This window comes from Ochotona princeps, chromosome 10 (genome assembly GCF_030435755.1).
Source record: "Ochotona princeps isolate mOchPri1 chromosome 10, mOchPri1.hap1, whole genome shotgun sequence".
Lineage (NCBI taxonomy): Eukaryota > Metazoa > Chordata > Mammalia > Lagomorpha > Ochotonidae > Ochotona > Ochotona princeps.
In genome coordinates this window covers 27699178-27715097 of record NC_080841.1, presented here as the reverse complement: position 1 = coordinate 27715097, position 15920 = coordinate 27699178, and the positions used below count along the sequence as shown (strand labels likewise).

The 15920-nt window shown below is 43.1% G+C and overlaps 1 protein-coding gene across 1 annotated transcript in view; it reads left to right on the top strand.

Annotated features, from left to right (window-relative positions):
* The first annotated feature begins 362 nt into the window (after positions 1 to 362).
* The window catches only part of EPRS1 (glutamyl-prolyl-tRNA synthetase 1), a 66160-nt gene continuing 50602 nt past the window's right edge, over positions 363 to 15920 (top strand). The window contains exons 1-6 of the mRNA XM_058669192.1: positions 363 to 540; positions 3798 to 3882; positions 9658 to 9757; positions 10922 to 11078; positions 13400 to 13542; positions 15196 to 15290. Of these exons, the coding sequence (XP_058525175.1) occupies positions 495 to 540; positions 3798 to 3882; positions 9658 to 9757; positions 10922 to 11078; positions 13400 to 13542; positions 15196 to 15290 (626 nt within the window). The 5' untranslated portion in view covers positions 363 to 494. The remainder of the gene's footprint in view (positions 541 to 3797; positions 3883 to 9657; positions 9758 to 10921; positions 11079 to 13399; positions 13543 to 15195; positions 15291 to 15920) is intronic.

Sequence of the window (15920 nt, the reverse complement as noted above, 5' to 3'; positions counted from 1 at the left end):
GAATTAATTCCAGCATGTGCTCCGCACTGTGAGGAATCTTAAACAAGTGTAAGAGAAGGAATTTAACAAGCATGAATCTTAAGAGCTGGCAGAGGGTGCGGAAGAGAGCGATTGTTTGGTGTGCACAGAATAACTAACTGGAGGAAGTGAGTCTGCGGAGCCCATCCCTGTGATTTTGGGGCGTGTAAGAACTCTGCGCACCTGAAAACCTCCTGACTCGGGTCTGTGAGTGTCTCGAAGCCGCCTCCCCTGAGCGCAGTTTCTTAGGGCGGCTAGGACCGCCACGTAGATCCTGGCGACCCTAGCCGCCCCAGGCGAGCGCAGCCGGCGCGCCGTGCTGACGTGCACAGCGTGCGCGAGGCCGGCGCGGTGGGGCGGGGCGCAGCCTCGGCGGCCTGGGGCGCAAGCACACGTTGCATCCTCGCTTTCTGCCAGGTTGGGGTGGATTCGGACGGACGGGCGGACTGACCAGGGAGACCAGCTCACCGACGGAGATGGCAGCACTCTGTCTAACCGTGAATTCCGGGGACCCTCCCTTGGGTAAGGGGCCGTGGCCGCCCGTCTGTGTTGATTGCATCAGCCGGCGGGGCGCGGAGCAGAGAAGGTGGCCGCTCCCCGGCCGGGCGCAGTGGCCGCGGTGGTGTGGGATGGTCGGGCCTGTCCCCTCTCTCGGCCGGCTTGCGGGGTGGGCCTCGCGCCCGGGAGCCTCTTCTGTGCCGCCTCTGCAGGCGCTTTCCGCCGGCGCGGGGAGGACCCGAAACTCCGTGCGAGCCCTCTCCTGTTTGAAAGATGGTTGACTGCGGAGACTCGAGTTACTCGTCAAAATAACGTGCTAAAACCGAAAGATCACCGCTTTGTTAGACTGTCTCCTGTCCTCTCGGAAAAGAGCATCCGTCCACTTGACTTCAGTCTTAACATTTATTTTACCGGCCGCAGAGGGATCGGCGCAGAGCGGAGGGTCGCACTCCGGGATTCAGCTGAGGTTGTGTTCTTAATTATAGAGGCGGCGTGGTAATTGCGGCACACTGCAGATGGAGTTGTGTTACTACACACCCAGGAAGTAGTAAATGTCAGGCCGGTCTCCTCCCCGATTGGGCATAGCTTCTCTTTGAAGTTGCTTTTTCATCGTGGCTGAGGTTGTAGTGCGGTGGTGGCTTAGAATTCCTTTTTTTTTTTCATGATTTGTGCAAATTTACACAGAAGTGTTTAAGTGGTTTACCGATCTCATGTTTGTTAAATGTAGAATGCAGTAATGTTCTAGAAGCCCCAACTTTGTAGGTACAAAAAAGTGCAGGGCTGATGAAATGATACTCTTTATCTTCTCAACGGATGGTGTTCTGTGTGCTGGAGCCCAGACACAGTTTATTGGCTGTTTTAAATATTTAACATGATGCTTTAGCATTTGGGTCCAGTAATTGTGTGCAGAACACATAACAAATCAATGAACCCTGAAGGCGATAGCTTTGATTTTGGAGCTGGAGAGGCACCTGCAAGGTGCCCTCCCTTAGGCGTTTGGTTCCTGGAAACCAGGGTTCTGTCCTGGGTGCCAGGAATTGGTTGTGGAACCTTGGCAGCTCCCTCATGTAGCCCCTTCTCCAGCTGCCCTGGGCAGGACAGGGGATCAAATGCTTTCCTTGAGGCTTGGTTATCAGAGGAAAGGAGACTGTAGGTAAAGTTCTTGACACATGCCACCCCACTCCTTCATAGGTAGAGTTTTTCTAATGTCACAGAAAGTGATAGATCCGTTTCCTTAGTGAACTACAGCGCTCAGCCTCGTTCTGCCAGCCTTCTGGAAGAGTCTTAAAGAAATGTCTTGTGATTTGGAACCACAGATCACATACAGCATATAAACATATGCTACTTTTCTGGTTGCTTTTCTTCTTCTTTCGTTTTTTGATTTACTTTTTCTTAGTTTAATTCAGATACATTTTATGTTTAATACAATTTGATTATATATTTAGAAAAATGAAGTGCGTTGCTGGAATTTCCCCATTTCATATTCACTTTTTTTTTTTTTTAATAATTTTGAGCTTAAAAATCAGAACAAGATTATAACTGAGGTCTTTTCCTGGCTGTACGGTCCGGGAGCACGGTGCAGGCGACATGCTTCCTCACTCCAGGGTGCTCCAGTGTGTGTCTCAGACAGCGAGCTCACATGACCGCACACAGCCATCAGAATCAGAAAATCCACGCTCATGACGACTCCTTCAGTTAGTCCGCATCCCTGCTCTTAACGAATGTCTGTTGTTGCAACAGTACACGCCAAATGCAAAAGCCAGAATTCAGAAGCATGCTTTGCTGTAGTTCTGGAATAGTTCATTCATCTTCCTGTGGCTGAAGCTTTGAGCCCTCCTGCTCTCTGCCAGCCACAAGCCACGTGCTGAAGAATGTCTCGATGACTCCTCGTGGCTAAACTCAGGCTATGTGTCTTTGGCAGGGATAATTCAGTGATTTCTTACTTTTCACAAGTGATTCCTTATTCTTTGTAGCCTGTCAGTCAGTACATGACTTTAACTTTCTCAGTACCGATGATTCTTTTTTTTTTTTTAAAGATTTATTTATTTTCATTGGAAAGCTGGATATACAGAGAGGAGGAAAGACAGAGAGGAAGATCTTCCGTCCGATGATTCACTCCCCAAGTGAGCCGCAACAGCCGGTACTGTGCCGATCCGAAACCGGGAACTAGGAACCTCTTTCAGGTCTCCCGTTTGGGTGCAGGATCCCAAAGCCTTGGGCCATCCTCCACTGCTTTCCCAGGCCACAAGCAGGGAGCTGGATGGGAAGTGGAGCTGCCGGGATTAGAACCGGCGCCCATATGGGATCCCGGAGCGTTCAAGGCGAGGACCTTAGCCACTAGGCCACGGCGCCGGGCCCAGTACCAATGATTCTAATCTTGATTCCAGGAGTTTGCCAGCTTTCTTCCTGTAGAGTTTCCTGTTGGTTCCTAGGCATTTTAATGAAGAGATACTTCAGGACCATGTAAAACTTCTGTTCTTTCTTGTATCTTTACCCACTGGTTTGAGCATCTGTTCATGTTTTCTGCTTAATGGAATGTTAGGAAAATTGCCAGCTGCTAGCCTTCTAATTCTGCTGTTCCTTCTACATCCATTAGTTGGCCTTTTTTGGTGTGTGTGTGAGAGGAGCTTTCTCTTTTTCTTATTAAAAAATTCATAGCAAAACATACTCCATAGTTTCTAGTCTGTATTGTTTCAGCGTTGTTGTTAAAGCTCTAATTTTACTTAAGGTTGTTTTTATTGAGTTGTAACCAGGTATTTAGGTTCCTGCTTCCCACATGAGAGACTCGAACGGGGTTACTGGCTGCTGACTTCGGTCTTGCCCTGCCACAGCTGCTAATAGGCGTTCTGGAAGTGAATCAGCAGATGGCAGGTCTCTGTCCCTCTGCCTTTCAAGTCAGAAACCAAAATGAGAAAATGAAATCTGTGAAACACCGATCATAGTAACTGTCGTATCACCTAAATACTATGCATGTTCATGCAAATCACTATTCCAGTTTATAAACTTGAGGAGAGGAAGAGATTAACTTTAGTGTTAAAAACTAAACTCTACTGAAATTGAACAAATTCAAAAACATTTGAACTATTCTAATGAATGGGTTTTAATTTATTACTTCTCTAAAACAGAACAGATTTTATATCTGCAGGGTCCTAGGGGAAAAGTTTACTCCTTACAGAACTTATTACAGTTTTGTTGATTCATCCTCATTGCTTTATGATTCAGGTAGTAAATACTAAATTGCTTTTAAAGAGAAATAATTCTTTTCATCCTGTCATTTATAGGAGCTTTGCTGGCAGTGGAACACTTGAAAGGTGATGTCAGTATTTCTGTTGAAGAAGGGAAAGAGAATATTCTTCGTGTTTCTGAGTAAGTGTTTTTACAGCTTTGTGGTGTATCAGACCTCATTTTAAAAATACTCGTACTGAATGTTGTGTGCCTGCATTACACGCTGATTAGATAGACTGTTCTTAGAAGGAAGTGTGATTTTCTTCATCATTCTGAAAGAATGGGAGCCCAGAGGTCTATATTTGCCATCAAATATTCCCATCCTGATGCATTTAAAAGGAGCTGCACACGTACAGGTTTATAAACAAGGCTTCGAAGTGTCACTGTCATAGTTAGTGGGTTTTTATTGATTACATTTCGTTTTGTGACAGTTTCATAGGCTCTGGGATTCCCCCAACCCCTCCCCATGCCTTCCCCCCATAGTGGATTCCTCCACCTTGTTGCAATAACTAATAGTTATTGTACTGGAGAGTAAGATATTGTTAGAATCAACAAAAGTAGGAAATACATTTGGTAAGTCCACAGCATAGAATCTTATATATGGGAAAAACACTTATTTTATTTTATTTTTTTTGTTAAGATTTATTTTATTTTTATTACAAAGTCAGATATACTGAGAGGAGGAGAGATAGAGAGGAAGTGGAGCTGCCGGGATTAGAACCAGCGGCCATATGGGATCAAGGCGAGGACCTTAGCCACTAGGCCACGCTGCCGAGCCCACTTATTTTTTTTTTTTTTTTTAAAGATTTATTTTTATTACAAAGTCAGATCTACAGAGAGAAGGAGAGACAGAGAGGAAGATCTTCCGTCCGATGATTCGTTACCCAAGTGAGCCGCAACGGGCCGGTGCTGTGCCGATCCGAAGCCGGGAACCAGGAACCTCTTCCAGGTCTCCCACGCGGGTGCAGGGTCCCAATGCACTGGGCCGTCCTCGACTGCTTTCCCAGGCCACAAGCAGGGAGCTGGATGGGAAGTGGAGCTGCCGGGATTAGAACCGGCGCCCATATGGGATCCTGGGGTGTTCAGGGCGAGGACTTTAGCTGCTAGGCCACGCCGCCGGGACCGGGAAAAACACTTATGAGGAAATTTTAATGGTAGATGTGTATGTAATGTAACATTAAATTTTTTTTTTATAAAAAGCAGGATTTTAGTGGTGGGCGTTTGGTACAGCGGTTAAGACACTTGGCTTCCCTCGGTAGAGTGCCGGAACTGGCTGCTTCACTCTGGATCCTGCCTCCACTTGCTGCTGATGCAGACCCTGGAAGCAGTGAAGACTCCTGGAGTTGCTGGCACCCTCGCGGTGTGCCTGAATCGAGTTCTTGCCTCCCAGTTTTGGCTCCTACCCAGCCTTGGCTATTGCAGTCATTGGAGGAGTGAACGAAAAGATGAGAAATCTCCGTGTTCTACCTCACAGATACATACACATTAAGAAAAAAAAAGGACATGGGCCCAGCGCGAGAGTTAAGCAGCTAAGGTCCTCGTCTTGCGCACCAGGATCCCATATGGGTGCCAGTTCTAATCCCGGCAGCTCCACTTCCCATCCAGCTCCCTGCTTGTGGCCTGGGGAAGCAGTTGAGGATGGCTCAGAGCCTTGGGACCCTGCACCCACGTGGGAGACCCGGAGGAGGCTCCTGGCTGCTGACTTCTGTTCAGCACAGCTCTGGCTGCTGCGACCACATGGGCAATGAATCAACTGATGGAAGATCTTCCTCTGTCTCTCCTCCTCTCTGTATATCTGACTTTCCAATAAAAATAAACCCTTTTTTTTTTTTTTAAAAAAAGGAGATAAACATGCAAAATTAATAACTACATGGAAATATATGTTAGAAATGTACAATTTTTGAAAAAATGCTATTGTTGTCTAGCTGAAAAGGTAGAACAGCAGGGAGGGACTGAGATCTTCTGTGTACTGATTCATCTCCCCAAGTGCTCACAAGAGCTAGGGCTGCTCCAGGCTGAACCCAGGAGCCAGGAGCCTTGTCTTGGTATCCTGAGGCCTTGAGCCGTTGTCTGTGCCCTCTCGGGTGTGTTAACAGGAAGCTGGATCCAGAGAATAGTATCCAGGGCTTGGACTGGGATGCAGGCTTCTGAAGCAGTGGCTTTGTGCTGCGCCACGGTGCCCAGCCCAGCTGTGTTTTTCACTGAGAAATGTTGTTTTAGAATTAAGGATATTTAGGCATATACTTTTAGGGACTTATTTTTGTAGGTTTCTTTTATAAAACACAGTTTGGGGTAGGTGTTACGTCACAGTAGGTAAGGCAGTTGGGAAGCCTGCGTTCCAAATCGGAGAGCCAGCTCAAGTCCTAGCTTCTCTGCTTACGGTTGAGCTCCCGATTGGTGCATAGTGGGAGGGATTACGTGCTGGCTCCAGCGCTTGAGCCTCTGTCGCCCACGGGGGAGACTCTGATAGTGTTCCAGTTCCTGCCTTTGGCCCGGCCCAGTTGTGGACATTTGGGCAGTGTGCCATAAGTGAAAGACCTCTTTTGTCTGTTGTTCTGTCAAGTAGATGATAAAAGCAGAAACCCAGACCTGAGCAAAAGTCAAGGCAGGTGTTTAGGCCTGGTGGCTGAAATCCTGCTGATGGTGCCAGAGTCTCCTGTCAGGGACGAGGGTTTATTTCTAGCTCTGACTCGTGGCTGCAGCTGACTGCTAACATGGATCCTGTCAAGCAGCAGTGCTGGGAAGGTGGGGAGGTCCCTGTTTCTCAGCTTTCTTCCAGGCATTGTGGATTGCCTGGTAGATGAGTTTTCTCTCTTCCCTCTCATTCTGCTGGTTTCTTTCTCTCTCAAATTAAAAAACAACAACAATAAAACCCCTCTGTCCCTTCAAAACATACCAGTCAGCCATCACCATCCTTTTTATAATTTTGGTGTGATCACCATTGGTTTTTGATATACTGATCATGTAACTTTTATTCACTGTGAGCCATATACTGCTAATTGCTTTTCATGTAGAACTTTTAGTCTTCCTGTAGAAAAATGATTTACATTACTCATTTTTTAAAAGATTTATTTATTTTTTGTATTGGAAAGGCAGTTGTACAGAGAGGAGGAGAGACAGAGAGGAAGATCTTCTATCAGATGGCTGTAACAGCCAGTGCTGCGCAGATCCGAAGCCAGGAGCCAGGAACTTCTTTCTGTGGCTCCCATACGGGTGCAAGGTCCCAAGACTTTGCGCCGTCCTCAACTGCTTTCCCAGGCCACAAGCAGGGAGCTGGATGGGAAGTGGAGCTGCTGGGATTAGAACTGGTGCTCATGTGGGATCCCGGGGCGTTCAAGGCGAGGACCTTAACCATTACGCTATCACTCTGGGCCCCCACATTCTCTTATTTGCTGATCATCTCAATATGGCTAGGAAGATTAGGATTTGATATTTTGAAATTTTCTCAATAATATGATTTGTCTTGGGTCTGTTTTCTGTTTTAGGTATTTTTATTACTCCTTTCACTGTAGAAACTTGTACATTTTTATGGTGGAAATTCAATTTTTTTCCTTAAATCGAAATTTTTTCGTTCTTTTTGTAGATGTTGAAATTAATCTTTTTGTTTTTCTTAAATTGTCACCTCTATTTCCCATCTATTTTTGTCTTCAATTTTTGAAGAGTTTCTCAACTTTATCATTATTTCACAATACTTTTTTCTAGATTTTTAGTTACATATTTGTTTGGATAGGAGAGGCACAGAGACAGAAAGTGAAAGAGATAGCTTTTATCCACTGGTTTATTCCTAAATTCCTGCAACAGGCAGTACCAGTCCAGGCTGAACCTGAAAGCAGGGAACCCCATGTGGGTTTTGAGTAGGTGTGTCAGGAACCCAAGGACTTTCGTCACTGCTTCCAGAGTGTGCATTGTCAGAAAGCTGGAATTGGGAGGGAATGTGGAACCAAACCCCAGGACGCTGATATGGGCTGTGAGGTCCCAGGCAGCGTCTCCACTGCTGTGCCAGAAGCTCACCCTGCTGTTGTGTTTTTATATATACAAACTCTGCATTTTACTTTCTGGATACCCCTTTCTAAATACTTAAATATCCTGTTGTTTTGTTTTGTTGTTGCTTTATTTTATTTCATTGTTAGGAAGAAATTTATAGTCTTAACTACTCTTTTCCCAGATTTATCCAACTTCTATTTATTTTAATCCCTGACTTTCTTCAGGTATCTGGTAATGTGTGGTAGTTTGCTTGGCTTTAGAGCGGGAGCTTGAAGCTGCTGGGCATTCTGAACTCGGGTTAACCTCGTCAGTCGCTGCCTTCACTCTGGGCCAAGCTGACTGAACGATTTATCATCTCTGTTTTCAGTCTGGTAGTACCTCCACTCTATCCCCAATCAGAGCTCTTCCGTTTTAGAGAAGAAATCTGTAGGATTAGCTCTGTTATACACAGTAATGGGGTAATGGTGTTTCTCACCAATATATAGAGAGATGTTCCATCTGCTCTTTCACTCCCCAAGTTGCCACAAAATCTATGGCTGGGTCAGGAGCCAGAAACTCCATCTGTGTCTCCCAAGTTGGTGGCAAGAACCCAGGTGCCTGGGCTGTCACTGTTACCTTCCAGGGTTTACATTAGCAAGACTGGAGTTAGAGCCACAACCTGATATGGAAACCAAGTATTGTGATTTGTGACAGCAGATATCCTAACTGGCATGTTAGATACTAGTCCAAGCCTTAACTACCATGTCCACCATTGACAGGGCTTTGATGGAGTTGGATCTGCTTCCAGGTTCTTTTGTTGTTTTTAGATTTATTTATTAAAAGAATGACACAACAAATAGAATCAGAATGAGTATATCACACCCACCCATTGGTCCACTCCCTAAATGATCACAAAAACCAGGGCTGTGTCAGGCCAAAGCTAGGATCTAGAAACCTAGCCAGAAACCGAATCTAGGTCTCCCATGTGGGAGGCAGGTCATGATGTACTGGAGCCTGCATCTGCTTCTTCCCAAGCACATTCCAATGAACTGGGTTGGAAGTGGAGCACAGCCAGGACTGAAGCAGGCACTCTGCTACAGATGCAAGCATCCGAGGTGGCCGCCTAAATCATTGTACCACAAGATTTGCTCCTGCTTTTTCTTTTCTTTCCTTTTTTTTTTTAAGATTTATTTTATTTTTATTGGTAAGTCAGATATACAGAGAGGAAGAGACAGAGAGGAAGATTTTCCATCCGATGATTCACTCCCCAAGCAGCTGCAATGGCTGGAACTGTGCCCATCTGAAGCCAGGAGCCAGGAGTCTCTTCCAGTCCTCCTATGTGGGTGCAGGGTCCCAAGGCTTTGGGCCGTCCTCGACTGCTTCCCCAGGCCACAAGCAGGGAGCTAGATGGGAAGCTGGGCCGCCGGGATTTGAACCAATGCCCATATAGGTTCCTGGCATGTGCAAGGCGAGGACTTTAGCTACTAGTCCACCGTGCCAGACCCTGCTGCTGCCTTTTTTTACTGGAACTTGATAAAAGTCTCCTATTTCCAATAGTTTAGTCTTGGTTTCTGTGCATGTGTGTACTTTAAATCATTTTTGTGTCAGTATCACAGTTATGTTTTTTGTAATTTCACCGCTGAACTGACAGAGCAAAACTAATACATGGAAGGATAAGAGAGTTTGATGTAGAAAATCTACCTTGGAATGAATTTGGTGATTGCTTCTCGGCTTTTTGCTAAGATCAAGTGAAATGAATTGGTGGATTTAGCTAAATGTTTCAGAACAGATTGGAATTTGAGCGAGTAAAGAATAAGATAGCAGATAAGTTATTTGTACTGTATTGGAAAGAACACAGTGAATGTAATATTTCCATCTTGAAGTCTCTTTGTCAGCTTTGTAACTCTTCCTGATTTGCTAGTGCACTAGTAATGTTTCATTTTTATGTTCTAGAAATGTAGTATTCACAGATATAAATTCCATACTTCGCTACATGGCTAGAGTTGCAAATAGAGTTGGGCTTTATGGCTCTAACCTGCTGGAGCATACTGAGGTAAGCCAAGAACTTGGCCTTGTGTGCTTTCCTTTGTTTTAATTTATGCTTCTGTTTTTCTGAGAGACCACCTTGTGTTGTTAGTTTATATGGTGTTATTCTGTTTAAGATTGTTAACGGAGTGTTGATTATAGCTCCAGTTAGGGAATGTTCATCTTGCTTTTATTTTCAGAAAACATTTTTTCTCTGTTGCTCCTAATTGAATGTTAATCCCACACTATTGTTGAGGCAGTTAGTGCTGTCTTTGTCTTCCCAGATCCTAGAATCTCATAACCAGAGAGTACTGTATAGATCATCTCATCCACTGTGCTTTCCTGACAGGTGACAGACCGAGGGTGATATCATAGGTTGATTCCTTTTCTAAGTAAATGCCTTGCTCATTGCAGCACTCAGTTCCTAAGGTAGATGATCTGTTTGCTCAGGCACCATCCCTTGGTTACTCATTCCTGCTACCAGTTCTCAAGTTTATATTATTGTTTTAAAATACACTTTTAAAATTTTTAATTAAAATGTTTAATTTTAATTTATATCTAATACATAATAATTGTAGGTTTTTATGGTTATATTGTGACATTTCACTGCATATATTACAGTGAAAAAAAAACCGGGTAATCATTGTGTAATGATCAGGCTTGGGTTAATTGGCATATCAGTTACCTCAGACATTTACCATACCTTTTTTGGGTAACATTTAAAATCTTCTCTAGCTGTTTTTAAATTCATTAACTGTCAGCTATAATCTGTCACCTTGCTGTGTAGCAGTTACTGCTCCTGTCCACCTGTCCCAATTAACCTCTCTCCATCCTTCTTCCCCCAGACCCTTCTCTGGCTTTTATAACTACTGCTTTACATTTTGCTTCTGTAAGACCAGTTTCTCTTAATGTTTTTCTTGTACTTTCCTGGAGTGTCTCTCTATTCCCCTACATATAAAAGAAAAAGCACAGAAAAATAACAAATTGTGACATTTATTTAAATGCTGTTCTAGATCCTGGGAAAATGGAGTTGACCCTGCATAATGAAAAATTTTGTTATCTGAGATAAGAAAAGCAGGATTTTAGTTGAGAAATGCGAGAGTATATTGTAGCTCTAGTACCTGATTTTTTTGTCATGGTCTTTTTAAGTCAATACCCCGAGGTGCATTTCTTTTTTGTATTTTATTTGCAGATTGATCATTGGTTGGAATTCAGTGCCACAAAATTGTCTTCATGTGATATGTTTCCTTCTGCTGTCAATGAGCTCAATCATTGCCTGTCTCTGAGAACATACTTAGTTGGAAACTCCTTGAGCTTAGCAGATTTATGTGTGTGGGCCACCCTAAAAGGTATCAGTAATTCTCAGCTGTTCTGTTCTTCTGAGTATATCTTACGGGATGAAAGTGTGTATTTTTATGTTTGTGTGTGTGAATATACATGTGTGTCTATTCAGGCACTTAAAATTTTCTTACAGAGGAGTAATGGCCTTGCTGTTGTGTTCCTATCTGGTCATGGGGATTTTTTTCCCTATCTGTATTCTTGCTTTTGGAGCTAGTAAAAGAAAGACAGCTTAGTTACTGACATGCTCCAGAGTATATGTAGATGAATAACAGAATTGTTTACATAAGATTATATAAAAAGTAAGGTCATAAGGAAATTGGAATCTTAAAAAATATGGTTATTATTGTGTAGTTTTAAGTGATCCCAGACAAACCGGTGATTGCCTGATTTTCCACAGTGTGTGCATGGGAGAAATTGGGGATTATCAGCAATTACATCGGATAGTTGATATGCTTGCAGTCACACAGGTAGGCATTTCTGATCAAGTGAACATCTAATTTATTAAAAGCTCAAGATGCATTAATATACTTAGAATAGTATTATTAATCTTTAAGGGGCTTCAGTAAGTTCGTAGAGAGTTCACAATATCCTTTAATTCAAAAATTGTTTTTTAGATTTACTTATTATTATTACAAAGTCAGATATACAGAGAGAAGGAGAGACAGGACATCTGTCTGCTGGTTCACTCCCCAAGTGGCCGCAATGGCTAGAGCTGAGCTGATTGGAAACTAAGAGCCTCTTCTGGGTCTGCCATATGGGAGAGGGTCCCAAGGCTTTGTGCCATCCTCTACTGCTTTCCCAGGCCACAAGCAGGGAGCTGGATGGGAAGTGGAGCTGCCGGGATTAGAACCAGCACCCATATGAGATCCTGGTGCGTTCAAGGCGAGGACTTTAGCTGGTAGGCCACGCCGCTGGGCCCTTATTATGCTTTCAAAGGTTTATTTATTTTTATTGGAAAGGTGGATCAAATGTATGGAGAGATGGAGAGACAGAAAGATCTCTACCAGCTAGTTCACTCCCCAAATTGGCTGCAACAGCCAGAACTGAGCTCATCCAAAGCCAGGAGCTAGGAGCTTCTTCTGGGTTCCCACATGGGTGCAGGGTCCCCCACATGGGTGCAAGATGCAAAGGCTTTGGTCCATCTTCTACTGCTTTCCCAGGTCACGAGTAGTGAGCTGGACAGTAGTAGGACAACCATTGAACAAACTGCTGGCACTTGCGTGTGGAGGATTAGCCAGATGAGCTGTTCGCCAGCCCCTCTATTTTGATTTTTGACTGAATGTTCAGAAAAGAGATGACATGCTCATAATTATCCTAAAATTACAGTTTGTTGTGGTAAGGAGTTAAATACACTTTTCTTTAGAACCTATTTTTGAGCATTCCTTCTTACGGCATGAGCTGTTTTCATCTTGATTTTTGTTTTGCAGTTCATCTACTTGTGACTTTTCCATAATTATGAAATATAGCATTGTTGAAATGGAATGCAGGGGAGAATGAGCAGAATGTAGTGTTAGTTATTTAAAACAATGGTAGAGGTCTAGTTCTAGTTCATACAATATTACGATATTATTATGCGCAGCTAATTCCCACAACCTGGTTCTTTACCGTGAGCTGAAAATACCAGACAAAATGAGGTATCTTAGGAGGTTTATTCCAGCGGGGCAGGAACAGGGTGGAGGTGGTGGAGAGAAAAGGGGGAAAAGGAAACGAGGGGGAAGGAGGCCGGAAGGAGAAGAGAGACAAGAGGGAGAGAGAGAGAGAGAGAGAGAGCTGTTGGAGAGGAGAGGAGGAAAGGGGGAAGGGGAGGGAGGGTGGAAGAAGAGAGAGAGCCGCACCTGGGGGCCCTTTTTGTCTGCCAGGTGTTGGGGTGGAGATTGGGAGGGATTGAGGGCAGGACCCAGGGAATTGGCAATTGCAGGTGAATGCCTAGGATGACTGTGAGTGGGCGGGGTTGGGGAAGGGGCTGGAAGATCGGGGATGGGATTCTCAGGTGGAATGCCAGGTTACATGTGATCGGTGGATGGCTGGACCGGCGCGAACTTCTTGAGCTGTGAGGAAGAAATGGCCCTGGGTCCAGGGTGGGATATTCGAATAACTCCTTACATGTAGTGTTACAGAACTTCCATATATTGAACAAAAAAAATTGTTAATAGTTAACCTTGGTGAGTTCTGTTAAGTATATAAAATATTCAGTCACTTTTCAGTTTGTAGTCAGATTGTTGAAATGTGTGAGAGAAGCACAACTTTAAGCCATCCTGTTTGCATACATCATCCATGACTCTACTTTTGAAGATTTATTGAATAATTTAAAAATTATGTTTATTAACAGGCAGTACTGCATGGCAGGAACAGTTGAAAGAGAACAAAACTCCAGTTCATGTGAAACGCTGGTTCGGCTTTCTTGATGCCCAGCAAGCCTTCCAGTCCGTTGGTTCTAAGTGGGGAGTTTCAGTAAACAAGGCTAATAAAGTGGTAAGCCTCTTTTCTTTTACCTTTCTTTTTAAAAAAAATTTGAGGGTTTGTGTAGAGGTTGTAGATCTGAAGAGAAAATTACTTCTATTGATAGTTTATTTTCTTGAGGAAGCTTAAAAGCATCTTGGAAAATATATGCAATTCTTAAGTCTTGGTTTGATTTTAGTAGTTCAACCAACAGAAAGTTGTAGTCTTTAGATATCAAAAAGGTGATCATCTTCCAATTCGTATTCCTGAGACAATCCAAGTACCATACAATGGACTTCAATTGTTTTATACCTATCCAATCTACACCACCCCCTACTCCGCCCTGAATCACTTCTCTCGTTTTTGACCTCTTGGCCACTGAATAATGTTAGGTGAATCTCCTTGTTGAGTGTGGGGGAGGAGGTAGCAGGATACAGTAGAGAAGCTCCCCTTTCTCTTATCAGACTTTCTCTAATATCTTTTGCACATTTGGCAGGGTTAGTAAAGTTTTTAACAAGTGTTTCTGGTGTGGTGAAGTTCTAAAACTGCTAGTTGCTTGAATAAAGATGGTATTGTTCAATTATTCTAGCTACAAATATTAATTTATCCATTACAGTTTTTACATCTAATTAGTCAGCAAATTCCTTTTCCTCTTTATAGATTTACTTGCTGTCTTTTGTTTTTTTGTCAAGAGCTCGTTATTGCCACTTTAGTTTAATATCGTAGTGTTATTACTGAGCTTCCTTTCTTTGATCTCATTTTTTTTCTGGTTCAGCCTCTGCACTTTCCTTGTTAGCATGGGAAAATAATAAATTATCTCATTGTAACTGAAGACTCCTCATTGCCTAATTCACAGAAGCCAAGTAAGAAGTCTCTTGATGTCTTGGCCCTAATATATTTCTCCTTTCTTGTCCACACTCCTTATGTAGCTTTTTGTGGACATTGCACTCATCTTCCCTGCCTTTTTGTCTTATCCTGTTACTCCTTTAAAAAAAAATTATTTATTTTTTATTACAAAGTCAGATATACAGAGAGAAGGAGAGACAGAGAGGAAGATCTTCCATCCGATGATTCACTCCCCAAATGAGTACAATGGCCGATGCTATGCCGATCCAAAGCCAGGAACCAGGAACCTCTTCCATGTCTCCCACGCGGGTGCAGGGTCCCAAAGCTTTGGGCCGTCCTTGACTGCTTTCCCAGGCCACAAGCAGGGAGCTGGATGGAAAGTGGAGCTGCTGGGATTAGAACTGGCGCCCATATGGGATTCCGGTGCGTTCAAGGCGAGGACTTTAGCTGCTAGGCCACTGCGCTGGGCCCTTATCCTGTTACTCCTTAAACCTGTATGCTCACTTTTCAATTATCTAATACATTTCTGCTTAATTTTTTTTTAAGGTCCAGTTTAGTTCTTATCTCCTGTTTTTTCCTAAAGATCTCAAATATTGTTGATGTAACTTCAACTGAGTGCTGTAGCAGCATCTTCTATGCATCTCTATTACTGGTACTTGGCTTTATTTATATCCTAGAGTGGGTTTTAAGTCTACTAGTACAGGGATGATGCTCTAGTTGTCATTTTTCTCATAACCAATGTATTTAGCGTATAGTATGTACTGAGTATTTGTTGAATGGTTTTATTCTTAAGTATCTAACTATATAACTTGATAACATTGTGGTTGTTCTGATTCCCAGGCACCTGAGAAAAAGCAGGACATTGGGAAGTTTGTTGAGCTTCCAGGTGCAGAGATGGGAAAGGTTACTGTCAGATTTCCTCCAGAGGCTAGTGGGTAAGAAGATACAGCTTCCATTTATAATTAAATGTATTTCATGGAAAACTTTAAACCAGCTGTTAAGTAATTTTAATATTAATGTTTGATTATTCAGAAGAACATATGGAATAGTTCAGTTTTGGAAGTTAAAATACAAACTAAGTATCAATATTTTCTTAGCTGTTAATAGGTCATGTTAACTTATTTATGTTTTTTTTTTCTTTTAATTATTTATTACTTTGCTTCATTATTTACCTTGTATTATGTGACACAGTTACATAGGTACTTGGGTTCTCCCCACCCCTCCCCAAACCCTCCCACCATGGTGGATTCCTCCACCTTGTTGCATAACCACAGCTCAAGTTCAGTTGAGATTCCCCCATTGCAAGCGTATACCAAACATAGAGTCCAGCATCTTATTGTCCAGTCAAGTTCAACGGCTTCTTAGGTATACCCTTTCTGGTCTGAAGACAGAGCCAGCAGAGTATCATCCCAGTCAATTGAAAGCTCCAACATACCATCAGCAAAAATTTACATGATTATGGAATTAATTGACATAGTAATGAGTAACCAATATGTTAAAAGTAAATGCGAGTTCCCAGCCACCTTCTGTGACCACCTCACCTACACTTCAATTTTAGTTTATAC